This window comes from Ovis aries, chromosome 2 (genome assembly GCF_016772045.2).
Source record: "Ovis aries strain OAR_USU_Benz2616 breed Rambouillet chromosome 2, ARS-UI_Ramb_v3.0, whole genome shotgun sequence".
Taxonomy (NCBI): domain Eukaryota; kingdom Metazoa; phylum Chordata; class Mammalia; order Artiodactyla; family Bovidae; genus Ovis; species Ovis aries.
The window spans coordinates 136780356-136807319 of NC_056055.1; the positions used below are offsets into that span (position 1 = coordinate 136780356).

Below are 26964 nucleotides of genomic sequence, written 5' to 3' on the forward strand. Positions count from 1 at the left end.
TAAGTAAATAACAGGAAGCAATTGCAATTTCTTGAATTAAAGAAGAAGAGTTTGAAATCAAGCCCTATATACATGACGATGTAGACGCAAAAAATGATGGTGAGCGGACACAGCCACCACCAACTTCTAAGGCAAGCCTTGCTGTTAAGGACTTCCTCCCCTTTAAAGAGTCTGGTCTCTGTCAAACACAATCTTCATTCCTTGCCTTATACTGTAAAATCACTGATTTCACAAGAACAAGGTCTTGTGAAAACTAAGGGAGAAAGCGTGTGGGTGTATTTGTGTGTATGTGTATATGTTTATGGCTCCTGCGTATTCACAGAGATCAAAATAATACAGTCAAGCCAAGGAACCAACACATACAATATTTATAGGGTACTTTCTTGCTTGCTGCTTTTCTAATGTGCTTCCCTGCCACAAACTCGTAACATGGAGTCAAGAATCTGGAAATAATTTCAAAAAATTGACAAGTCCATAAAACTGTGGTTTCCCTTGACCAGATTTGTTAATGTTACTGACTAATAACAGATCTCACTCTTTGGGGCACATGTATTTAAAGAAAGATTTTTATCTCCTTAAACGTAAATAATACAATTAACTAAGAAATATTCTGACTTGATTAGAAGAAAATGGAGTTAGAAGAAAAAAAGAGATGAAATATAATTAATCTCAAGGTCAAATACTTGGCTAGATTTCTCCATTTGTAAAACAACGGGAACAAAAATAGTTGGCTTCAGATAGTATGCTTTCAGGTCCCAAAGTTTCTGAGTCTAACTGTAGAAAGCAGAGAAAACCCCTTGGGGTGGGTCTCCTGCCATGCCAGAGATTTAGATAGCATATTCTTGCCGTATCTTTCCATTGATCACTCCCCCAAGCACCCGCCACCCGCTTCTCACCCTCTTAACCTTGACAAATGGCAGGTATTTTGCTCTAACTGAACAGAGAAGGCCTTTATATATAACTTAGATGTTTTTCTAACATACCTCAGGGGAGAGGGTCTCTGGTATTAGACGATAAAGGAGATTAACAAAAATTTCCATAGCCAAAAGTGATTTATGTCTGTTTGCTCCACTCAGAGGCATTTTCTAGATGAGCACTCCTTTAAGCTATCCTAACATTTGTTCTATCCTGTATCAGTTCTTGTGCAGTTAAGGATAGTGAGGCTGTACTACCATGTGTAAAACAGAGAGCTGGTGGGAAGCTGCTGGGTAACACAGGGAGCTCAGCTAGGTGCTCTGTGATGACCTAGAGGGTGGGATAGGGGTGGGGTGGGATGAGGGAGGGGACGTGAGTATGCATATAGAGCTGATTCACTCTGCTGTACAGCAGAAATTAACAAAACACTGTAAAGCAATTATACTCCAATAAAGAAAAGGATATTGAAGTTATAATTTTATTGTAAAAAATAAAATTTTGTTAAGTAAAAACGTTATTAAGAAAATAAATAACAAAATAGTTGAAGCATATAAGAACCCTGGTATTATTTTCATTTATGGGTAAATCCTCAAGGAGCCAATTCATATAAAATTGTATCTTTTTATTGTCACAAACCATCATTTTTTAAAACCTTTCTTATCAAGAAAACAAAAAATTAAATCTATCAATGCATTCAACACTCCTTATATTTTGGGGGAATCTTCCAAGAGAAGTAGGAGTGGGAGAAGCCTTTAAATGGAATGGAAATGTCTGCAAATATAATATTCTACTATGCATAAAATGTTATGTGTTTCATTTCTTTTGTTATCATAAAAGCAAAGAAGTAAAAACAAGAGGAATATGCACAGCCTGATTGTTCCAGAATCGCCAAAGGAAAAAAAAAAAAAATTTTTTTTAAAGTAGTCTTAGAGACATAGAGACAATTGAGAACGAGAGAGATAACTTCATGTGGAAAAAGAAAATGGACAAGAGTCAGCGAGTGATCTTTTCGTTTTCACTGTTCTTGGGTTTTGTCTCATTCTTCTATTGCCACATAGGACAGAAACAAAAGAGCCACTCCATTAACACTTCGTCACATTAAAATAATCATCCATGTCTATAGTTCAGGGAAATGAATGGAGATACTGCTATCAAATCAGAAATAATTTGGGAAATATGATATTTGTACTTTGCAAAGCTGCTGCTGTTGCTACTAAGTCACTTCAGTTGTGTCCAACTCTGTGCGACCCCAGAGACAGCAGCCCACCAGGCTCCCCTGTCCCTGGGATTCTCCAGGCAAGAACACTGGAGTGGGTTGCCATTTCCTTCTCCAATGCATGAAAGTGAAAAGTGAAAGTGAAGTCACTTAGTCGTGTCCGACTCTTCGTGACCCCATGGACTGCAGCCTACCAGGCTCCTCCGTCCATGGGATTTTCCAAGCAAGAGTACTGGAGTGGGGTGCCGTTGCCTTCTCCACTTTGCAAAGCTACTTCTTGCTTAAACATACATTTTCGCTCATGTCTTTTACATTTTGTGGTTCTTAAAAAAGTATTTATTTTTACTTATTTATTTGGCTGTACCTGGTCTCAGCGGCAGGATGTGGGAACTTCAGACACTTCTTTGGGGTATGTGGGATCTTTAGTGGCAGGATGTGGAATCTAGATCCCTGACCAGGGATTGAATCTGAGCCCCCTTCACTAGGAGCGCAGAGTCTTAGTTGCTGGACCACCAGGGAAATTCCTACATTTTGCGTTTCTGTATTGGCGCTTTCCATTTCTGGGTTAAAAGTCCATTCCAAGAACACAGTTCAGTATGGTTTATAGGAAAAAAATCAATGAGGAAGTTTAAAAATTTATGAGAACATATCCCTTCTCCATAAGAGGAACTCTTTGCATTCTTAAGAGATTCAGCTTAACATTCCTTAGTCCTTTAAGATACACTTCATAGATAAACTTTCTAGAAGACCAATTCTTTATTTTATTGATTGCATTGTTAAATACTATTGAAAATTGCACCTTACTGAATGAGACATAATTATAAAATTATAATACTGATCTTTACTAAATCTTCTAGAATTAGTACTCCCATATGAGCCTTGCCATCATCAAGGAAGTCATCAGTGTCATGACTCAACAACAGGAACCCAGCGTGCTTCTTTTTCAAGGAAGCTAGAAATCTGGATTTTCATATAAAATCATCTAAGTTTTAAATGCTGACAATAAACTTTTTAAAATTAAAGTACTATGTGTATCAAACACAGAATATCTGCAGCACAGAAACAGCCAGGGACTACCAGTTGGTAACACGTTTAATAATGATAACTGTGATGGACTAGCACACAGCTGTATACAGTGAAGCCACCCTCTCCACCTCCCCAGCGCCCTCCACATCCTACTGTGTGATGCCTGGCTCACTTCACTCCTTTAAATTAGATTACCATCTGCAGACTCCGCAGTTTGCAGCCCTGATTTAAAACTACAGGTCTTCCTTGCAATTCTCATTAGTTGGGTTCCTCAGTGTTGTAAACATTTGTCCTCTGAAGGAAGGTTTAATTTTCGACACAGTCAAATTATTAAAACTAAACCTGTGAATACATATGTTAATATCATTTGCCCATTAAGGAAATAGTGAGCACAGAGCAAGGTGATGCACAGATGCACAAAGCCATTGTCTTCAAGGAATAGCTCAAGGAGATAAGAACAAAGGGATTTAACAGGATTAAAGAGGTGAACACTGAAATAAATGCAGTGGGAAACCTGCAGGCCAGGAGGCAAATGACTCCAAAATGGAGTGCTGAGTTGGGAGAATAAAGGCTAGATGCATGATAAGGATGAAGAAAAGCAGAGCAGCTGGAAGACTGGGTTAAATAAATTATGGGCAGAGAAGGGAAAGTCAGGCTTGCTGTTTTGAAGGTAGAGAAGTTCTAAGCTATGAGGTTTTACCCATAAGTGGCTGGAGGGAAGTGGAGCTAAAAGTCAGGGAAGCGGTAGTGACAGAAGTCTGCAGTTGGCTCGGGGGTCCTTAAAGGGGATGCCAAATTCACTCAGGAGGGCTGACGGTCGAGGCCAGGACAGAAAACAGTGAGGCAGGCACTGAAATCAAGGAGGACAGGGATGTGTGCAAGATGAAGTGGCTGAAGTAGGCTGTATGGAGAGTGAGTCAGGGACGGGGGTGATGAACGCAAAGCAGGCTGATTTTCTTACATGGCTTAGAGACCCATTCAGTCAGAGAGGACACCACCTTCTTTGATTTATAAGTTGTATGAGAAAAGGACGTTGTTTCTTTTTATAGTTAAAAGGTCATTAATTTTCCTTCTCATGCCTTACTTATTACTGAATCAAATTAATTATCTTAAAAGGAAGCAGGTTACCAAACATTACTTTAGAGGAGACAAATACATCACATCACACCCCACCCTACCTGTCTCCATGACTAGATTTCCTAATACAAGAGGATAAGAGAGATATTTGCTGGATCAGATGACTAAACCTGCACGGTAGTTTTCATTAAGGAAAAAAATTCTAAAGTGTGCTTCTGAAAATGTCCTATAGAAGCACAGACTATTCCTAGGTGAGTTGAAAGAACGTACAGAGGGGCCTGAAAAGAGAAATGGAGGGCAGGTTTTTTTCTGTAGACACCAAGGGCGGCACCCTCCCCACACGTCTGGCTCTGAGTGCTCTTATCTGGGGCTGACAGGGTCACAGGAGAGTCTGCCTCTTTTCTAAACTCTTCTCTGAATGGAAGAGTTAATGGAGAATCAGCCTCCCTTCCTTGCAGGCCCTGCTAAGATAAACAGGTGTGAAATGTTTTTCTCTGTTTATATACAGTTCTTAACAAGGAAAATTTCGTCCTCACTCATTCTGACAAATGGCTGTGGGTAAACATTCCAGAACCCTTATGCATTTGCTAAAACAAAAAGATTAAAAAAAAAAAAATCCACCATAATAAAGGAAAAGACACATTTCAGATGCCACCCAAGTACTGGTTCTGTGTTCTTTACACGCGTTCACCTACAGAACTCATATAGATTCCTTCCCCTTATAATTACCAACTCTGGACCAAGCTAGAAACAAAGGAAAAATTCTAAAGCCCTATTGGTTAGTAACCACGTGTCCTACTTGTCTTCCTAAAGAATACTAAAAGATTAAGATGGCAAGTCCAGATAAATGTGCATTTAACTTAAAATGTCCGCAGTGTTTCTCTGTCTATCAACTAAGAGCTGGAGAAACTCCTAAGCAGAATTCATGTTTACTTTATACCACGTGTATGCAGAACCTCATGACAAGCAAAGAAATCAAGGGAAAAAAGTTAACATAAACAGATTAAAATTGGGGACCATCGGGAATTCCCTGGCAGTCCAGGGATTAAGACTGTGGTTTCACTGCCAAGGGCCTAGTTTGATCCCTGGTCTGGGAACTAAGGGGGCTTCCCAGGTGGCACAATGTTAAAGAACCCACCTGCCAACGCAGGAGAAGCAAGATACACAGGTTCAATCCCTGGGTTGGGAAAATCCACTTGAGAAGGGAATGGCAACCTGCTCTAGTGTTCTTGCCTGACCAATCCTATGGACAGGGAAGCTTGGCAGGCTACAGTGCATGGGGTCACAAAAAGTTGGACACAACTGGGCAACTGAGCACAGCACAGGACAACACTGGGAACTAAGATCCCACAAACCACGCAGCATGGGGAAAAACAACCTTCCGTGTGCCGTCAGTGATACTCTAGGGGAGCTGAAGCGGAAAACATCAAGAGCATATGAGTATACTTTCAAGGTGCTCTGCTCCGCATGATCTAAAACTAAGCAGGGGGTGAATCACCCATGTGTACAAAGCTGACAAATCACAGAGATGTTTTCCCTGTCTCCACGCTATTAGTTAGCTTAGTTTTTTTTTTTTTTCCTGATTATAAAAGTAGCATACGCTCACTGTTTCTTAGCACACATGGTCATAGTTTAGCTGCTAAGTCATGTCTGACTCTTGCCCTATGGACTGTAGCTCACCAGGCTCCTCTGTCTGTGGAATTCTCCAGGCAAGAATACTGGAGTGGTTGCCATTTTCTCCTCCAGGGGATTTTCCCAACCCCGGGGTCAAACTCTCGTCTCCCGCATTGCAGGTGGTCTCCTGCATTGCGGGCCAATGCTTCACCAAAGCCCTTAACATACACACGTGCCCTTTTCCAACCATTTCCTTAGGACAAATTCTTACAAGTGATGGATCAAATGGCATTTGAAGCCCTTAACACATATGCGTGTGCCCTTTTCCAACCACTTCCTTAGAACAAATTCTTAAAAGAGATAGATCAAATGGCATTTCATTTAAAGACTTTTGTCAGTCTCCTAAACTGCCCTCCAGCAGGTGATGTCGTCTCAGACTTCCATGGAAAGTTGAAGCTTCCCTAAACTCTCTCTCACCTTCTGATAGGAGCTGGCTCTCTTCTGCATCCCTCCCCATGGTAGCTACTGTCTCTTTCAGCACTTGCTCCTTGGGGCCTGGAGGGGAGCAAGGTGTCCTCCGGGCTCCTCATGACTGCTTCCAGACAGCTCTCCCTCCCATGACTAAAAGCTGAATCTATCATTAGATTGCATCATCCATTATCCTTTACAGTTGTCAGCATACAGTAACTCCAGGCAGCGCCCCTTCATCGCCTGAGGATTTCAGCTCCTAGTTCACTGCCATTTTCTCCAATTACAATTCCTGTCTCATAGTGCAGGAATGCTTACGTGCACATAAGCGAGCCTCAGACACTTGTCCTCTCAAGTCTTTGAACTCAGCTGCAACAATCTAATCCTTCATCACACCTCAGTGTGCATACCTTTGGTCACACCCTAGACCCTGCATGACCAGTAACTTCATCCTCCGTCATCCGACATCCACCCATCCCACGCTTAGATTTCCCTCTCCTTCCTTCCAGTACCTGGACTCCCACAATCTCCTGGCCTATACCTTTTCATGCCACTCCCTTCCCAGAGGGGCTTCCCAGGTGGCACAAGTGGTAAAAGACCCACCTCCCAATGCAGGAGACTTAAGAGTGTGGGTTTGATCCCTGAGTTGGGAAGATACCCTGGAGGAGCATGGCAACCCATGCCAGTATTCTTGCCTGGAAAATCCTGTGGACAGAGGAGCCTGGTGGGCTACAGTCCATAGGGTTGCAAAGAGTCGGCTATGACTAAAGCGACTTAGCACGTATGGCCTTCCCAGAGGTCTTCCTTCCCCCCTTCCCCTCACTTAAATTCCAAGACAATTCACAGAATCCTTCCCTTAGATCCATCCTCCACTCCTCTATTCTGTTTTTACTTCACTGTACTCAGGAAAACTGCAACCCTGAATAAATTCCATGCTTTATCTACTCCACTCCTGTACCTGTAGAGCTGAATATGGCTGCAGAAAATCATCGCTGCTCAGTAACCAACAACATTTCTCCAGTCCAGTGGTTCTCAAATTTTTGGCATATAGACACTAACTGTTCCAGCACCATCTGTTGAAAATATGATCCTTTCATCTTCTCATCCTCATCTGAATTGCCTTGAGACCGCTGTCAAAAAGCTACTCACCAAATACATATGGGTCTATGTCTAGACTCTCAGTTCTGCCTTGATGACCCATCCATACATCTTGACACCATATAATGTGGATAACTGTAGCCTTAGAGTAAGTACTGATATAAAGAAGTAGTATAAGTCCTCTAACACTGTCCTCTTTTCCAAAATTGCTTTGGCTCTTCCAGTCCCTTCACATTTCCATATATGTTTTATAATCTGCTTATCAATCTCTACAAAAAGCTGGCTGGTGTTATGATTGGGATTGTACTGAATATACAGATCAATTTCAGGAGAACTGACATCTTGATAACATATATTCTAACCTATAAACGTAGCATCTCTCTCCATTTATTACATCTTCTCTCACTCGTCTCAGCAATGTTTTATAGTTTTCAGCATAAAGACACTGCACAATTCTTTTGTTAAATGTATCCCTTAGCATTTCATTTATTTTTTTATAAATAAAACTTTATATTTTAGTTGGGGTACGTATATAAAACTTACTATCTTAATCATTTTGAGTGTACGATGCCAATAAGTGTATTCACACTGTTGTGCAATCATCACCATTAATCAAACTCCAGAATTTATCATCCTAAATAGAAACTCTGTATTAATTAAACAATTCCCCATTCTCCACAGCTGCTATTAATGGTAACCACTATTCTACTTTCTGTATCTGAGTTTGCCTAGTTTAAGTATCTCATGTAAGTAAAAATCACACGATATTTGTCCTTTTGTGTTTGGCTTATTTCATTTAGCATACTGTTTTCACGATTCATCCATGTTGTAGCATGTAACAGAATCACACTCCTTTTAAAGGAATGAGGAGTGTAATTTCAATTAATTATACACCGTATTCGGAGAAGGCGATGGCACCCCACTCCAGTACTCTCGCCTGGAAAATCCCACGGACAGAGGAGCCTGGTAGGCTGCAGCCCATGGGGTCACAAAGAGTCAGACACAACTGAGCAACTTCCCTTTCACTTTTCACTTTCATGCCTTGGAGAAGGAAATGGCCACCCACTCTAGTGTTCTTGCCTGGAGAATCCCAGGGACGGGGGAGCCTGGTGGGCTGCCGTCTATGGGGTCGCACAGAGTCGGACACGACTGAAGTGACTTAGCAGCAGTAGCAGCTTACACTGTATTTTGTTTATCCATTCACCTGTCAATGGACATTTGGGATATTTCCAACTGTTTCATATTTTTGTTGCATTCTATATAGTATTTTTTAGATGGTTAATTCCTTCCCTAGTTCACTGCCAGTATCAAAAAGGAACTCTTCACCTTCTCTCACAAACCTGCTCCACCCATGATCTTGCCCATCTCCCAAGATGGCAAATAAATCTTTCCATCGCCTTGGTGCAAAACCTGTGAGACTTCTTGACTCTGCTTTCACATAGCATGTCCAATGACTGAGCAAATCTGGCTAGAACTACCTTTAAAATACCCCTCAAGTGCAACTTCTTTCTGCCTCCAATGCAACCTTCCTGGGCCCAGCCACAAACATCTCTTTGTCTGGATTATAACCCCAACTGGTCTTTCTGTCCCTGCCTCTGCCCCATATAGTCTTAACTCAACAAAGTATCCAGAGTGGTCATATCAAAACATTATAGTCATTTCACTTCTCTGCTCCAAAGCACTGGTTGCTCACCAATTCCTCCTAATTGGAATTAGAAGCTCTTACGATTGCCTACAGGCCCTATCTTGTTTGGCCTTTTTACCTCTCCGGCCCCATTTCCTGTTTCTTCCCTCTTACTCCACTCCAGACAGCATGGCCTCCCGGCTACTACCCAACATACCAGGCACGCTCCCACCTGGCATCCGCGTGTTCCCTAGGCCTGGACTGTTTTATTTCCATGTAAGTATACGGCTCCCTTTCTTTCTTCGAGTGTTTACTCAAAGACCACCTTCCCAAGTAGGCCTACCCAGATCAGCCCCGATAAACTGGCAACATCAGCTCCCTGCTGGGCTCCTGCTTCCCCTTACTCTGCTCTATGTTTTTCTTTACTTTTTTGATATAAGTTGTTTACTTTGGAACAATTTTAGATTTATAGGAAAGTTAAGAAGATAATGCAGATCATTCTTCTCACCCTGTCTCCCCTCATTTCAACATGCTGCATCACCAGGGAACGCTAATCAGAACTAAGAAACCATTACTGCTATGTTACTCTTGACTAAACTCCAGACCCCATCTGGATGTCACCATTTTTTACACTGATGTCTTTTTTTCTTTCCTGTTCTAGAATCCATTTCAGGATATAACATTCTGTTTGGTCATCATGCCTCAATCAATCTCCTTTGGACTGTGACGGTTTCTCAGTCTTTGTTTCCCAAGATCTTAACAACGCTGAGGGGTAATGGCCAGGTATCTCATAGAATGTCCATCAGTTTGGGTTTATCTGATATTTCCCTCATGACTAGACTGAGGTTATGGGTTTGAAGGGAAGAGGACCAGAGAGATGAAATGGTTTTCTCATCATATCTTTTTGGAGACAGGTTACCATGTGACTTAACACTAGTGCTAATAACCCTGATCACGGGGTTAAGGTGATATTTGCAAGATTTGTCCATTATAAAGTTACCCATTTTTCTTTTTCTATACTCTAGTCTTTGGAAGTGAGTCAATAAGTTCAGCTTATATTTAACAAGGGTAAAGATCTTTATAGTGTTTTAATATACTCTTCAGTTGGGGCTCCCCAGGTGGTGCTAGTGGTGAAGAACCTGCCTGCCAAGGCAGGAGACGAAAGAGACACAGGTTCGATCCCTGGGTCAGGAAGATCCCCTGGAGGAGGGCGTGGCAACCCGTTCCAGTATTCTTACCTGGAGAATCCGATGGACAGAAGAGCCTGGTGGGCTACAGTCCACGGGGGTCACAAACAGTCGAGCACAATGAAGCGACTAAGCACACACATACATCTTAAGACAGACTCTACAGCTATAGTTAGAATAACAAAAGCAATTGTTTTCCCACTAAAGGAAGCACTGTTCTATATGTTTTTAAAATACAGCGAGATAAACTGATTTTATTCATTAATTGCTTAATGTAATCTGTCTTCAAAAGCAGATCGGCTGTGTAGTCCCCTTCTTGAGCAGAGCCTACACGAACACTCACCGGACATCTCCATCCTTATCAGTGTAACTGCTGTAATGTAGCTAATTTTACCAAGCGCTGTTCTCCTGAAGAATAGTATCAGGGATAGGAGTCATATTGTCAAGTCATTAAGATTCCGATGGTCTCATTTCATTTAGGACATCTTAATTTTTCTCAGGTCATGAATCATGAACATCTGATATTAACACAGCTAAGAAAAAGCATCTTGGATTCCTTTCTTGGAAAAATGTTAAAAACAACAAACCAGATAAGAACCATGGTCAGGAAAATCCTGCCTAACTGCCATAGAGCAGAACCTTTCATTCAAAGACAAACAAATTTATTAAGAACTCAAAAAATCAGCCAAACATGGAGAAGAGGCGAAGAATGAAGCAGACTAGGGATGCAGGCTGTTCTTTTCTGTAGATTCAGGAAGAGCAAAACTTTTCTGAAAATCTTGCAAAAGAAGAGAAAGCTGAGATGTGATCTTTGTTTATTCCCTAAGCATTTCTTAATTATTTGTGGTGGGTTGGGTACAATGCAGAGTTAAAAAAAAAAAAAAAATCAATCAGATACAGATCTGGTACTCAAGAAGCAGACACATGAGAGGAAGAGGGTAAGATTTGCTCTGTTTGGCCCCAGAGAAGGAGACCACTATGTATGGCTGGAAGTTACATTATAAAGAACTTTCTAAGAATTAAGCTGTTCCAAAACTGAAGAGCCTGCACCGCACATGTCATCAGTGGCAGCAATCAAACAGAAACTGGTTGTCCTAACCAGGAGCAGGAATCAAGCATGAGTGAAAAAAAATTGATACAATGATCTCTGTCTTAGGGACTTTCTTATGAGTGACTTCTCGCCTTCACTAGAAAGCAGAGGAGGAAATTCTAGGCATCTTTCTAATACCCAAGTGATACAATTCTATTCTGAAGACTGAGATCCAATCATATCGATTTAAAAGCTATCTGAAATATTCACAAGTATTTCAGACAGACTTGTGAATATTTCAGATAGTTTTAAACTCTCCTCCAATTTTTCAGTTTTTAAATTGTTCTCTCTATATTAGGCTTTGTGTTTTCTCAAAAATTAAATATGTTCTTCATACTATTTTTCTTCTAGCAGCAAAGGCCAAGGTTTGTATAGCACCAGTTAGTCAGGATATAACAGCTTTACTGGAACACATTCATTGGTTTGATTTCAGCTCAATACTTAGAACATGGCTGGAGAAAAATTATTAACTGAAATGTTTATTGCCTAGTATACTGAGATCAATAATAACTTTAATGAAAAGCTGAAATAACTGTTGTAACAATGTTATATATGGCAAATCAAAAATAACCTCCACAGGCAAGTAAATATGTAATCTGACAAAATTCTGAGCGAATTTTTTAAAATTTAAATGACTGAGAAGCAAAAATAAGAAGAATAGGGCTTTTGTTGCAAAGAGAAAAGACTTTTATAGTCAAATCAATGATCTGAAATATCATAGAGTGATGTTTATCTTAATGTAACTGCCTTTCACATCACATAGTAAGAAAGTCATTTGTAATTCAGGTAACTTTCTAAAGTCCTCTTGGTCCCAGGAGAAGCCATTCTTATAGCTTTTCCTCACTGTAAGTTTACCTCTCCAAAAGGTTTGTGTTAGGTTCTGACATATCAGTAGTACCATGCTTACTCATTTAATTTACATATTTGTTCAACATGTGTCCAATTTTCTGTTTCTCTTTATAGCAGTTCACTCTGGGATGTCTTATAAGCTCCCAGTAACAGAAACATCTCACAGAAAACAGCTGAGTGATAAATAGCTGTTTTATATATACCTCTGGAGTAGTGACTGCATAATGATCAAATAAAGTGATTCATTATTCCATTATTTAAAACTGCTTATTCTTTAATTCAAAGTGATTTAGGTATGTAGGACAAAGTCAAAGCATGGCACTGTGAAATGTTTAAAATTCCCTAAGCGAAAATGGCATGCACGCCAGTCTAAAAAAGGTGCCAAAGCAAAGGTATTTATAAAAAAAAAAACTAATAGCTAAGAGTACTGTTACTATGTAGCTAAATGAGAGCAGTACAGTTGATACAGTGAAAACAGATGAGCTCTATCTTCTTCACAGCTCAAACAGTAAAGGAAGAAAATGCAGACATATCCATACAGGATGAATGAGAGGGATGTCTACAGTGATATGATTTGATCCCAAGTACCAAGGAACAGATACCTGACTCTGAGCAAGGCACAGTCCCAGGTGCTGTGAGACCGGCAAGAAGGGTGCTGTTTATATTAGCCAAGACTCTCTGAGTCTTGATTTCTGATCCACCAAATGGAGGTTATAATCTTGTAACGCAACTGTGAAGAGGAAGAGGGCGTGATGGAAAGCCCCTAGCCAAGTCCCCACTCACAGTGGTAGCTGTACTTGGTACAGCGATGACGAGCAGGACAGTGACAGCGTCAGTGACTAAGGCAATGGCTTTTCTTGCCGGCAGAGAGTTCCCACCAGAGGTGCTGAATATACAGCGTATACACGCTTGCCATTCCACACCCATGCTAAACCTTGGCACGGCTCTTTCCTGCAGAGTGTAAACGCAGCCTCTGGCGCTTTCTCAACAGAAGTTCTAGGAACCAACAAGTTGAAGTTTTTACAAAACGTGACACATGTCTGCTATTCTGACTTTACAGCATGGTTGTAAAGCTACAACAGGCACTGAACAGTCACCCAAGTCTTCCTTGGTGCCAGGCACTCTTCTAGATACATTAAGTCAACTTAATTATCTCGACAACTCTGGCATGGGGGTACAGTCTTAGCCCCACTTTTCAGATGAGAAGACATGTTCATGTGAAGTCAAGTGACAGTCCCTTCCAGTCTTTCTAGAGTCACAAGGCAGTTTTATTCACATGTTGGATTAGCACATGAGCGTTAATTGGTATAAATTCAAAAGAGAAAAACTATGATTGTAGGACCTGAGAATGTTTCACAGAGAAGCTTCAGATGAAAGCTGAAGAATGAGTAGGACCTGCTCAGGCAGAGAAGACAAAGGTATTAGAGGCGAGGGAAAGAACGCGGATGAGGTTACAGAAATGGAAAAGTAGGACAGAAGAACAGGTGGGGTAGAGGTGGTTTCAGGTCAGAAAATTAAAGGCAACGCTGGAAGGTCAGATGAGGACTCAAGTGGAAATGGTTTGGAATCTGAAGGTGCTTGCCTGAGGTTCCCATCTGTTTGATGCTCCTAAGACTGCCTTAAGTTCATTATGTCCGATGACATTGCCGAGCAGGGCCTGTGCACAGGAGGTTCACCTGAGCATGGTGAATTAAGGGTCTCAAAAGCCTCCAACAGCAACAATACCTCCACCACAAGTTGCACAAGGTGCCTAAAATTCCAAACTGGAGTTAACATACGGGTGGCCTGCACCTGACGTGATAGGGCTAGGTACAGCCTAAAGTTCCAGTGGCATCAGAAACATGTGGGAAGCCTATTAGAGCACAGATTGCCAGGCCCCAGGCCCCCATGACTCAGTAGGTGTGGACTGAGGCCCAAGAATTTGCATTTGTAACAAATTTCCAAGTGATGCTTGATGCTACTGGTCCAGGGGCCACACTTTGAGAACCACTGACCTAAAAGAAGAGACCGCAGAATGGGTAAATTCTGATTGGAGACAGAAAAATCCTGGGTGGGATTATCTTAATAATAACTCATGAAGGGACTTCTGAGTGAAAAGGAAGAGACTAATTATGTGAAGATACTGTAACAGATAAGTAAGGCACTAAGAATTGGGGCATCTGAAATAGCAACTTAAAATGGTAACTCTGGCATCCTTAAGTTCACCCTCTTGATGTTTAAAAATACCAAGTGGCAATTCTTGAGCACCATTTTGGACAAATTATCACAGAAACTATACCATAACTCAACGGCAGTTTATCAAGTATCCAAGATGTTTAATTTTTGTTTCTATTGGTCCCACTGATACATTGACATGCTAAGAGGATTTACAAAGAAAGTAAATAGTGTTAGTCTTCTTTATTGTGCTCAAAGATGGGGGGAAATAGTAAAACAGCATTCCTACAATTAAGTGAATGCAAATAATTCATTCACTAAAACGTCAGCTGAAATGAACGAAATGAAATGAAAGTCACTCAGTCGTGTCCGACTCTTTGCGACCCCATGGACTATAGCCCCCCAGGCTCCTCTGTCCATGGAATTCTCCAGGCAAGAATACTGGAGTGGGTTGCCATTTCCTTCTCCAGGGGATCTTCCTGACCCAGGAATTGAACCCGAGTCTCCTGCATTGAAGGCAGATTCTTTACTGACTGACTATGAGGGAAGCCCAGAAAGCCATCTGCTGCTGCTGCTGCTGCTGCCAAGTCGCTTCAGTCGTGTCCGACTCTGTGCGACCCCATAGACGGCAGCCCACCAGGCTCCCCCGTCCCTGGGATTCTCCAGGCAAGTACACTGGAGTGGTCATCTACAGAACTGCAAAGAAGAGGAAAAAGGGTCTCTCAAGAGTTAATAAGATGGCAACAACATTAGCTATACTTCTATGAATCACTAAATGCTGTCATGTTGATAAAATCTATATAATCAAAGCTCTTATTTTTACTAAAGTTCCTTCTGAGTTCTGTTTCAATTTCTATTGCATTTTCTATCTCACACCAGTATTTCCCCCTTTATATAAAAAGTTACTGAGAGTTCCTGTTCTTATGACCAGTTTTGATATTTTTATCTTTTCTCTCTACCTATAAATGTTTACACTGTAGGAAAGTTTTGAATCTTGAATTTATCTGGCTTTCAATATTTCTACAACGGTAAAGGGGCTTCCCAGGTGGCTCAGTGGTAAAGAATCTGCCTGCCAATGCAGGAGAAGCAGGTTTGATCTCTGAGCTGGGAAGATCCCCTGGAGGAGGAAATAGCAAACTACTCCAGTATTCTTGTGGAGATAACCCCATGGTAAGAGAATACTGGCAGGCTACTGTCCATGAGGTTGCAAAGAGCTGGACATGACTCAAGTGACTTAGAGAGCACGCACGCACACAGAAGAGTCAAATCTGGTAGGAAAAAAAATTTTTTTAATAAAGGAAGTGGGGTTTTATAAAAGGCAAGGCAATTGAAGAAAGGGTCTCATATTTCAGCTTTTGAGGATTCTGCTTCCTTTTTATTCTTTTGGGGAAGAATGTTTCCTTCAAATCTTATACTTAAACCTGGTTTCCTACTTTGGTTAAATATCAATAGATTACAAATGCTTGCAGGCTTCCATCTCTCAGACAGGAAAAAAGTGCCACGTACAGACTTGTCTGGTTCACACTATGAAGATGATGAACCACTAGTGCAGAGGCTGCTCTCCTCTGGGTCGGGGGTTGGAAAGAGGACACTGGGATCCATGGTGTCTTCCTCTGCCCTCTCCACTCCTTGCTTCAGTTTCTGCCTAAGCAGTTTGGTTTGATCTCAGCTCATTGGGAATTTACCAAAAAGATACAATAATGACTTCTTTTCTTACCTTTGGCATATGAGCTTAAGATCAAACCATTTTTTCCTATTGGAAACTTTTTTAACAAAAATAAGTCGCACTCTATAGGTAAATCTGCAACTAATAAAAACAAACTAAATTACCACTGAAAATCCTATAGCACTGCTATGAGAAAGCAAGGAGACATGAACATTAAACATTTAAAAAGCACATACGGAGACTAAAAAATTTGTGAGTTGTGAAAATTTGTGACCTACTAAAGTGGCTTATAAAAAACTTAACTCACTTGAACATCCTTAGAAAGTGACAAAGGTTGTCAGAACCATGACTTTTTTTGATTTTTTTTTCCTGTAAATATATGGGTTACACTGTGTTTACATTTGTCAAAACATAGTAATATGCGTATTTCACTGTATGCAAATTTTATCTCAAAAGAAAACAAGCCTGCAAACACATAATAACTCTGGTAATAATACACACACTAAAATATTTAAAAGCAAACGACTGACACCTGCAACTCATCTTGAAATGCATCAAAATGGACTGATGGATGGAAGAACACACAGACACACATATGATAAAGTGAGTGTTTATGCTAATAACAGATCCTACAGGGTAGACATATAGATGTTCAATTTCACCCTTTCAACTTTTCTTTACGTTTGAAAATTTTCATAATAAAATGTTGGGGGGAAAAAGAAATATGAAGTCAGCATAGAAAAATATGAAAAACAAAGGAAAGTATAATAAAAATACCACACAGACACCAAGAAGACACCTGGATGATAGTGTATATGTTATTTTGTAACTTGTTTTTACCACTTAGCAATATATTATGAGTATCTTCCTAGCTTTTTAAGTAGTCTTCCAAATGCAATGGAATTCCACTATACAGATGTAGCATAATTTTCTTCATATTCATTTCTGTATAACTGAAAAGTAGAACTGTAATATATTTAAAGTATACAATATGATGATTTCAATATACATATGTACTGTATAGTGTGATATGATTCCCATGATCATGTTAATTGACATAGTCATCACCTTTCACATTTTGGGGGGAGGAAGGGTAAGAATACAGCATAATTTAAAAGATAATTTGTTTGTAGGACACTTGAATTATTTCCAATTCTTTATTATTTATTTGAAATAAGCAATTTATTAAATCCTTCTTCCTGCATATCTCAAATTACTTCCTCAGGATAAAGTCCTCAAAGTAAAATTTCTGGCTCAAAGGAAGGAAACATTTTAAGATTTTTTATATATTTGCTAAACTTTTCCCCAAAACATATATCAATTTACATTTCTAATAGGAGTATATCACAGCTCATAACTATCCAGATATATGATATTTAAATTGTAATTAAATGCTTCCATAAATAAAAGTTATCTATGACCATTTGTTCTCCCAAAAGGACAAAGGCTCCTTTTTAAACAGTCTACAATAAGCAAACCTGTTAGCCAAATCTAGGTTTCTGAATATCATACTCCCACATCAGGTACCCTGAATCAGGGATTCCTGAAGAAATGGCTGACTCCAGGAATGGAACTAACTGAGCCTGGAGCATCTTTTCATGCCAGGGAGTAAGGAAAGGCTAAAAAAACGATGGCGACACATCAAAAGGACATAGGAGCCAAACTGAAGGGACTCTTACTTGCTAAATCGGGAACAATTTAAGCATGAAAGTGAATAACAACAGTAGTGAACTGTAACATTCCAAATTCGAAAAAGAATCCTTAAGTCTACAATGAAACAATAAAAAAATGGATCAATAAGCAATAAATAAATAAATGAATCAATAAACAAGTGAAGAAAGGAAGAAAGGCTCTCATTTATGCTAGAAACTTTTGCTTTCTACACTGTAACTGTCATAATAATATTTGATTCAAACGAGTCACCAATGGATGCTAACGACATTGGGTAATGTTTGTTGAGGGAAGATATTTACATAACCTCAAAGTATCTATCAATATCTTAATTATTAATTATGAAGAGAAAACAGGTATTTTTACTGGGGAGAAATTGGGTGAGCCTCTCTTAATCAAAGATTCATAATTAATGTCACCAATAATGGGACAAACTGACATAATAGGTCTTCCATTAAGATCTGCCAAGGACATGTGTTGTTATGTAGCATTCCTACCAAAACTACATAACAAACTAGGCAAGAGGGAAAGGAAATCAGATTAACCCCAAATGATGGATATTCTACAAAAACTTTCCAGCATACTTCAAAAATGTCAAAGTTTAAAAAACAAAGAAAGGCAGAGAAATTGTTGCAGATTAAAACAGACTAAATAGATTTACCATGAAATGCAGTATGTGATTCTGGATTGGGAAAAAAAAAAAATGCCATAAAAAGCCATTATTGGGACAATAGGAAAAATCTGAAAATAGACTTGCATCATAGGTACTACTGAATCAATGTTAAATTTCCAATAGTTGCATTAGAGTTGTGTTCTTCAGAGAAGCTAAAGTATCTAGAGGTAAAGGTACACTGCATCTGCAATTTACCCTTATGTTCACTAGAAAATATGTATGCTGCTGCTAAGTTGCTTCAGTCGTGTCCGGCTCTGTGCGACCCCATAGACGGCAGCCCACCAGGCTCCCCCGTCCCTGGGATTCTCCAGGCAAGAACACTGGAGTGGGTTGCCATTTCCTTCTCCAATGCATGAAAGTGAAAAGCGAAAGTGAAGTCACTCAGTCATGCCTGACTCTCAGCGACCCCATGGACTACAGCCTACCAGGCTCCTCCACCCATGGGATTTTCCAGGCAAGAGTACTGGAGTGGAGTGCCATTGTCTTCTCCAAGAAAATCTGTATGAACATACCCAAATTGACTATGTATAGAGAGAAAGCAAATGTTGCAAAATGTTAATTAGCTGTGATTCTGGAGGAATGATATGCTACAGTTCATGGTACCTCCCTGTAGTTTCTCACTAGGTGTAAAGGTTTTTCAAACAATGAAGTTTTAGAAGATATGGAAGCAACCTAAGTGTCCATCAACAGATGGACGGATAAAGAAGATGTGGTATATATTATATGTACAATGGAACACTATTCAGTCATAGAAAAGAATGGAATTTTTCCATCTGCAACAACATGGATGGACCTAGAGCTTAGTGAAATGAGTTACACAGAGTTAAATCCTATTGCTATCACTTATAGAATCTATAAAACAAATGGATGAATATTTTAAAAAACTAAGTTGCAAGGAACTACCAAAATTTTAAGTAAATGCCATTTTTCTTTTTTTTTTCCTAAATCAGAAAAGTAACATATACTCACTAAACTAGAGGTCTACAAATAAAAGTGAAAATAAACAGCATTCCTCTAAATGCCCACATAAGCAGAATTAAAGAGTTCTATATAAACTTTTTCTACCTTTCACAAAACATATATATATATTTAATCAGACATTAGGTCATTCTTAAAGAGTTCTATGAGTGAGCCACAAATATATTATTAAATGTTCCATTGTTTCTAAAACTCATTCGCAAAAATGACCAAGTGACACAGGACTGAATCCATAAACTGAAAAAAATCCAGAGCTTATAACTTTTATCTTATCACTGAGAAAACATCTAGCCACCAAGCCAACACATAGTTCATAAAGTATAACAAACATTTACATAAGAAATGCATATTTCCTTTCCAATAACTGCCAACCCCTCGTCAAAATTATTTACATCTTGAACACACATTAAGTCAGTAAGTGAGGAGACACTTTGCAATAACTTAGTGTGCGTCTTTATCACTCACAGTCACTGGCTAAACCGAGCCCCAAAGCTGAAACTGAGTTTCCGTTTTTCCTACTTAGAAGTTTATGAGGCGTGCCCCCATGGTTTGCTGTAATCAGCTCCAATTCTGAGTGATATGCACTCAAGTTAAATATCTATACGAGAGCAGGATTTGGCAGTTTCCAGTTCCTGCTTTCACTCCTGGGCTTCCCTCTGTCATTTTCCTGGTTCTCTCTCAGACAGTAAAAAATGGTGCTGGGTATGGATGGTGGTGGAGTGAATGGGTTGCAATTACCATTTTCCTATCAAAACTTGTTTCACGTCTCAAAGTCTTTCTCATATCCAACAATCACGTTAAGAACATGTTCACTGTACTGAAGTCATACGATGCTTAAAAATATTAGCATACTTATATACTTCTTTGAATATAAATTTGATGGGACTGGTTTATTATCTGTTCTTACCTGGTCAAACTAGAGGTTTCAGAATTAAAAACTAGAGAATAGGGGGTCCGATCTGGATTTCATCCACCCCTACTGGGGCAGCTGTACATATTTCGCAAAGCTCTATTTCCCAACCTACAGAATGAGTACAACAATGCCTGCCTATAAAGGGCTCAAGAGTTCACCAGATTAAAAAAAAAAAAAAAAGATAGGTTCAACTCCAGAGTAAAAAATAATTTTATTATTTGGCTACTATTTAAAAATTTGTTGATCAACACATGACTGGGAGAAAACTTTTTCTACATAGTAGCCTTTTGGTTTGGAGCACACGTTCGCTTTAAAAGCTATCACTTCTTAACACTTTCTGCAACCTACAGATACCCCAAGGCAGAGGTATCTTAGTCCTCTGGCTTGGGTTCACAAATCATAAACACAACTGCTGGTCACACAGTCACAAAGCAGTGCTGGGAAGGAATGACACAAAGCGCTTTCTATTTTGGCCATTTCGGTTTCCTTTCTGAATCAACTGCTGTGGTTCCCTGACAGCAGTTAATGAGAAAAAGGAAATCATTCAGGGAGATTAAAGGATATTTATGGAAAAATTCACTTTAAAAACATACTGAAAAGAACAATAATTAGCCAAAACACGGCATAAATAGAACTGACCAAAGCAAACTCCAGAGGGTAGCTATTTAAAGTTACTGACACCCTGAGCTCCTGCAAGTCGTCTCTGCAGCTAGCTTTACTGTGGGGTTTGGGTACCAAACTGAACGTGGGGACGATGCTGTGTCACTTTCCTAAGAAAGATGAAGGGCCTGTGTACAAGTTTTGAGCTCCACTAGGACCAGCACCAATTCCAGACTCTGAAAGTCAAAATGTTTTTTCCAGTTTTACAAGCAGAGCAGCTCTCTGTGTAGCACTTTTATTAAACAAAGTCCATCACTCTGCACTTCAAGTAGAGGTGAAATCCAAGAAGCGGGTATTGCTTCTATTTCAGTAGAGAAATAATGCTTTTTTGTTTTTCAAAAAGACAAGTCCTGGGGACCACAAATTCACCAGAAAGTGGAAAGGGGATGAAAACTTTACACACTACTCTTTACTGACCCCTTTTGGCTGACCCAGGGCAAAGCCTAAAGTCTGGGAAGACCTGAGCGCTCACCTCCCCAGGACAAGAGCTCAGAGAACATTCGGTCTTGCACGCCATGGAAAGAAATCCTCTCAGTTCAGATGACCCCTAGTAGAACTCAACCCTACAGCACACGTGGCACTGATTGCTATTTATGGGGCTCCCAGAATGGAAATTTGGGAAACAGCCTCGTGGATCAGCCCCAAAGGCTCTGCTAGGTCCCTGGCAGCCTGTGACCTCTGACTCTAGGTTGAAAAGCTTACATAAGTGCTATCATGACCACTTCTGATAGCAGGAAAAGACCTTACCTCTTTCTCTATCTTGAGTAGCTTCTTTACAGCCACCTCCTTGTCCTGTGATATCCATTTGGCTCGATAGACACTCCCAAAACTCCCTCCACCGCAGTTTTCAAAAAACTGCAAGTCATCAAATTTAATTTGCACAAAGGAGGTACCGAGAGACGACATCTCATAATGACAAAGTATTATACTTCCACAAAATCTGCAGAGGGAAAGGGAAAAAAAAAAAGCTGGATTAGAAACACTAGAATGAAACCTCTGAATTCCACTTTAGCTAATGTATACCAAGTCCTGTGGTGCTCCCACAAAGAGCCTTGATGACTTAGGAGGAAGAAAAGCAGAAGTATAAACAAATCAACATGAAAACACTTACCCTGGTAGCCCGAGCAAAATTCAACAGCAACCTGTCCAGACTCTGAAACACAGCTGTCCCCAGAGAAATGGCTCAGATTTCCCCCCCGACAAAGCCTGCAACAGCACTTCCTGCACATCCCCAGCAGCTCTGCCTAAAGGCTACCGTGTAACCAGGTCTCTCTCCCACCGCAAAGACAAACGGGAAGTGTGCTCTCAGCAGGAGGCTTGCACAGCTCTTCTGGCATCTGAGGCATGCCATCTCTCTGCGTTGTACTCACTTAACATAAAATATACATAACCTAAGCATCTGAGCATGCTGGCACAGGAGGGCCCAAACACTGCAAACAGAACGCACGCTCGGGGCTGGGATTCCAAAAGCAAGTGGTCAGCTTTGGGATGAGAGAAGAGCTGGCCAAGTGTTTTCCAGAAGTGGCTCCCTGGACTGTGTCCTGTAGCAGAACTTAATTAAAGAGCAGAAAATTTGCCCTTGACTACAATATATTAAGTCATCCAGTGATCTCTGCCAAGAATGTTTAAAAAAAAAAAAACATTATGCTTGTTTCCAGAGGAACAGATTACCTTTCACAGAGATGACAGTGATATTTTCTGCAGTCTAAGGAGTTTCACTGTTCTCCAGGTAAGGGGTAATTCTTCACACTCTATGCCTAACCACAGATTAGCAGGAAAAACAAAACAAAAATCTACAACCAAGAACAAGAAGGTCTAAAATTTTGAACCTGCAAAAAAAGCAGATGGATAAAGAAGTTTTTAGACATGTTCTTCCCAAATTGTAAATCAGAATCTTATACTGAGGGAGCAAAAAGATGAACCCATATGTACCGGACATTCTACAAAACAACTCCCCTGGTCTCTTCATAACTGTCAAAGTCATGATTTAAAAGGCAGAGAAGCTTCTAGTATATGGAAGACTTCAAGAAACATGACTAAATGCAATGCATGATCACTGACTAGATTTTGGATCCCCTCAAAAGTGCAGAAGTCAATTATGAGGATTTTAGGGAAATTTGAATATTAACTAGATACATTAGATAATACTATTTTCTGCATGGCAAATAATGGTATTTTGGTTTTGGTTTTGTAGAAGGATGTCCTTGTTCTTGGAAGATATACTGGGTGCTATATCAAAGTATGATATCTCCAATTTAATTTAAAATAGTTCAACTCCCCTTCACCCTCCAAAAAAAAAGTGAATGGGTATAGAAAGGAAAGAGGCAAATCCAGCTCAATGTGAAGAACTGGTGAATCTCGGTGCCAAGTATGTGGGTGTTCTACTACTTTTCTGTGGAATCTGATTATTTTCAAAAGAAAAAGGAGGAGGGGCAATTTATATCTATTACACATGATAGTACAAATTCATATCTATTATAGATCTTAATGTGCTGCTGACTAGCCAATCCATTTTAGGAGCATCAGGTCACTGAAGAATGCTGATTTCTTAAGTGAAGTCAAAATTGACTCTACTTTGGGATGAAGGCAAGAGAGAAGACTGTTTATCCTCTGAAGTTTAAAAGATAGCTTTAGAATCTACATAAGTAAATATAGTATCAAAATACAGTCAGTACATATTTGAGGCAAAAATGTTACCTAACTTTTGCTTCGATTCATATTTTGTTAATTAGAGAAAAAAAAAAGACCCCCCAAAATACAAAATTTAAGACCATGCCAAAGATAGGTACATAGAACATGCGAGTTTGTTCTTATCTGCAAAATGTTTGTTCAAAAAAATGCAAAACACTGCTTGTAAGAGTCCCTCAGTGTTATAAACACTATATTTCTACCATTTTTACTTTTGTCAAAAAAAAATGAAAAATAGAACTCCCCTGTCCTACCCCTCCCCACACCCAATTCTCTCTTCAGGGGGAACTACTTTCAACTCACTTAGGATTTTATTCTGATATTTATATTTCATATGATATTTTTATATCTATTAGTACATTCCTAAAAGTGTGTTTATATAGCTAGTTCCTGATTGCTCCATTTTAGTTATTACCTATTCACTTCTCCCTGTGGAAGAAAAAGATTAGTTCTCATCCCCCATCCTTTACCTCCTTACATCAAACACGTCACACGTGCCCTATCCTCCCAGCGTCCGGCTCTACTGTAACATTCGGTTAAGTCAATAGTCACTGTTTACAGCAGTCTGGCAAGGTAAACATTACTCCTGAGAGTGCTGAGCAGGACTCAGTGACTTTTTCTTTCTTGCATAATTGTTCATTTCTCCCTGAGTTGTTCGGTTTGGTTTTTGCTGTTTGTTTAGCCACTGGTAAAGAATCCACCTGCAGTACGGGAGACCTGGGTTCAGTCCCTGGGTTGGCAAGATCCCCTGGAGAAGGGAAAGGGTACCCACTCCAGTATTCTGGCCTGGAGAATTCCATGGACTGTATATGTATAGTACATGGGGTCACAAAGAGTCAGACACGACTGAGTGACTTTCACTTCACTTAGCTTTGCATACATCTAAAACGTATTCACCTCAAACTCTCTGAACTGCAAAACTCCTCTCAGTAAAGTAAAAACATCAGGTAACAGGGGAGGAGGGTCTATTTTTTTCTAGGAGACACTTCTCCCATACCTTTCACCTTGAGCAGTTTGGCTGAAGCAGTGGCTTTCCAGGTCTGATTGCACTGGCTTGTCCATCATCCTCCGCATCCTTCACCTCTTCCTCTGTGGGAACTCCTGGCTTCCCTTTCTTGGTTTTGTCTCTTACTTTGACAGAGCACATCTCCCATTAGCTACCTGAGCAGAGTGCCCAGAATGCAGTTTTGTGGGGAGAATCCATATGTCTTCAAATGTCTTGATTGGTAGTATGCAATTTCAGGTAGGAAATTATTTCCTGATAATTTCAAAATTGTTACCTCATACTCATCTAGTTTCTAATGTGTCTGTAGAGCAAGTCTGAAGTTATTCTGGTTACCAATTCTGCTTACATTATTCTTTCCTTTCTGAAATCATTTAGGACCTGGTATTCAACCCTAGAATCCTGAAATTAATAGGATATGCTTAGGAGTGAGTCTTTTTCATTCATTGGTGGCATATTCAGTATACTCTCCATCTGTGACTCATGTCTTGTAATTCCAGAAAATTTCCTTGTGATCTTTCTTTACCACTTATAGCCATTCTTCTTATTTCCTCCTCCAGCCCCCTAGACACACAGGAGGACAGATTTGCGATTCCCAGAACATGCTTTCCCATCTTCACACCTCTGCCCAGGCTAGGGTTTCTGTTCTGAATGCCTTTGCCTGCCCAGTGATGTCCCTGACCATCTCCTCTGAGCCCCATGAGCACAGTTAATTCTCCTTTTTCTGTGCCACAGCCCCTTTCTTTATCCTTTTCATCTTTCCCACTTACTTCCCACCAGACTATAAATTCTTTAAAAGTGAAACACATTTCTATTTTCATATGAATATTCAGTAGCTACTATGCAGCCAGCACATCACACCTATTCCATTCAAAAATATGTGTTGAATGAATGAATCAAAAACCAATCAAATAACTTCTGGCTATTCCTGTTATACCATTTGCAGCTGGAAAGATTACAATAAAAAAAAAAAAGATTACAATCAGACTAAGTAAAATCTGAGAACTACAGTTTTTATAAGTGCCCTCCAAAGGATTCTGAAGCAAATCCTGATCTGGAAACAGCTGCCTAGGCTTTCTGGGAGACTAAGAAGAGTATATTTGGGATTTCTAGGGTTAGGTCTCTGAGACTGGAGGAAGAGGAGAAGGGTGGAGATAAGATGAGGAAGGTGGAAGAGGAGGGAGGAAATTCTTCCAGAACAAACAGAGATCTGAACCAGGATGAGAGCAATACGAATAAATCCGAACCCTCTGGTACAGAGCAAGTCCAGGGTAACCTGAGGCAGGATCAGTCCCATCTGAAACTGACCCGGAGGTACCAGAGAGAGGCAGACCTCTGAGAAGCATAGTTCTCAGGATCTTCACTCTGAGATGAGGCAACCAGTCAGCTCTTCCCAGAATCACTGTTACTCACTTTGTGATACATCCTGCCTTTTGGAAACTGGCTGTGTATGAATGGAACTATATAATTACTTGAGTGTTTTATTGGGACCATAAAAAATTAAGTACCATCTGATTACCAAAGAGACTAAAAATTCTGGGGTGTATGAATACAGGTTTCACTCCAGTAAGCTTGGCAAAGCATCATGGGCTTAGCTAAAGAGCCTGACTGAGATTCCCACTGCCATCTACATGACTGTTTGACCACATATATTTCCTTTTCCCTTTGAGCTTTCCCTCCTTGAAAATCATTATTCTAAGAGGATCGATTTATGACCAGAAGAAAGGATAATCAGAGTTGCAGATTAATTATATTTAGAGCATCTTGGGGAAGATTGCTACCTGATCAAATTATGTTCTAAAGTTTTAGGTGTATTCTCCAGTGAAGACACTAGAATTTAATAAAAGTCATCCATATAAATGTATTTACATAGTACACCCAATCAAATGATGCTGTCATTCTACAATGTTAAAGTAATTGCTTTTACACAAGAAAGACAACTTTTCTCCATGCAATAATTCCCAGTCCTGATTCTGTAGCATCCTAACTCTGGTTTCATAAACTCTCAAAGCTGTTTTTAAATGCTAATGCTAAGTATCTACCACAGAGCACTGAAGAGTAAGTTAGAACAGGGATATGACAGAAATGAAAGTATAAGAGAGCATCACAACTCTGAAAATACTGAAAATCACTAACTCAGAGGTTGAATCGAATCACTAGAGTCCTCAAGTGGTAAGACTTTAGTAACTACTTTAGTAGTAGAACTACTATGTTAGTAGTGGTAACATTTTTTTAATGTTTAAAAATTTCCTTAGGGAATTCCCTGGTCATCCAGTGGTTAGGACTCTGCATGTTCACTGCCTGAAGCCCAGGGTCAATCTCTGGCTAGGGAACTAAGATCCTGCAAGCCACAGGGTGCAACCAAAACATTTTTTTTGTTTTCCTTAAATTAAA

General features: G+C 39.9%; 1 protein-coding gene across 6 annotated transcripts in view; it reads right to left on the reverse strand.

Annotated features, from left to right (window-relative positions):
- MAP3K20 (mitogen-activated protein kinase kinase kinase 20) overlaps positions 1 to 26964 on the reverse strand; it is a 169668-nt gene that overhangs the window by 134399 nt on the left and 8305 nt on the right. For 5 of the 6 annotated variants that reach the window (XM_060411103.1, XM_042243712.2, XM_027964845.3 and 2 more), the window contains exon 2: positions 21627 to 21819. In XM_060411103.1, the coding sequence (XP_060267086.1) occupies positions 21627 to 21785 (159 nt within the window). In that variant the 5' untranslated portion in view covers positions 21786 to 21819. Of the gene's footprint in view, positions 1 to 21626; positions 21820 to 22550; positions 22663 to 26964 lie in introns of those variants that run through there. The other variant, XM_042243713.2, reaches the window with a different exon arrangement.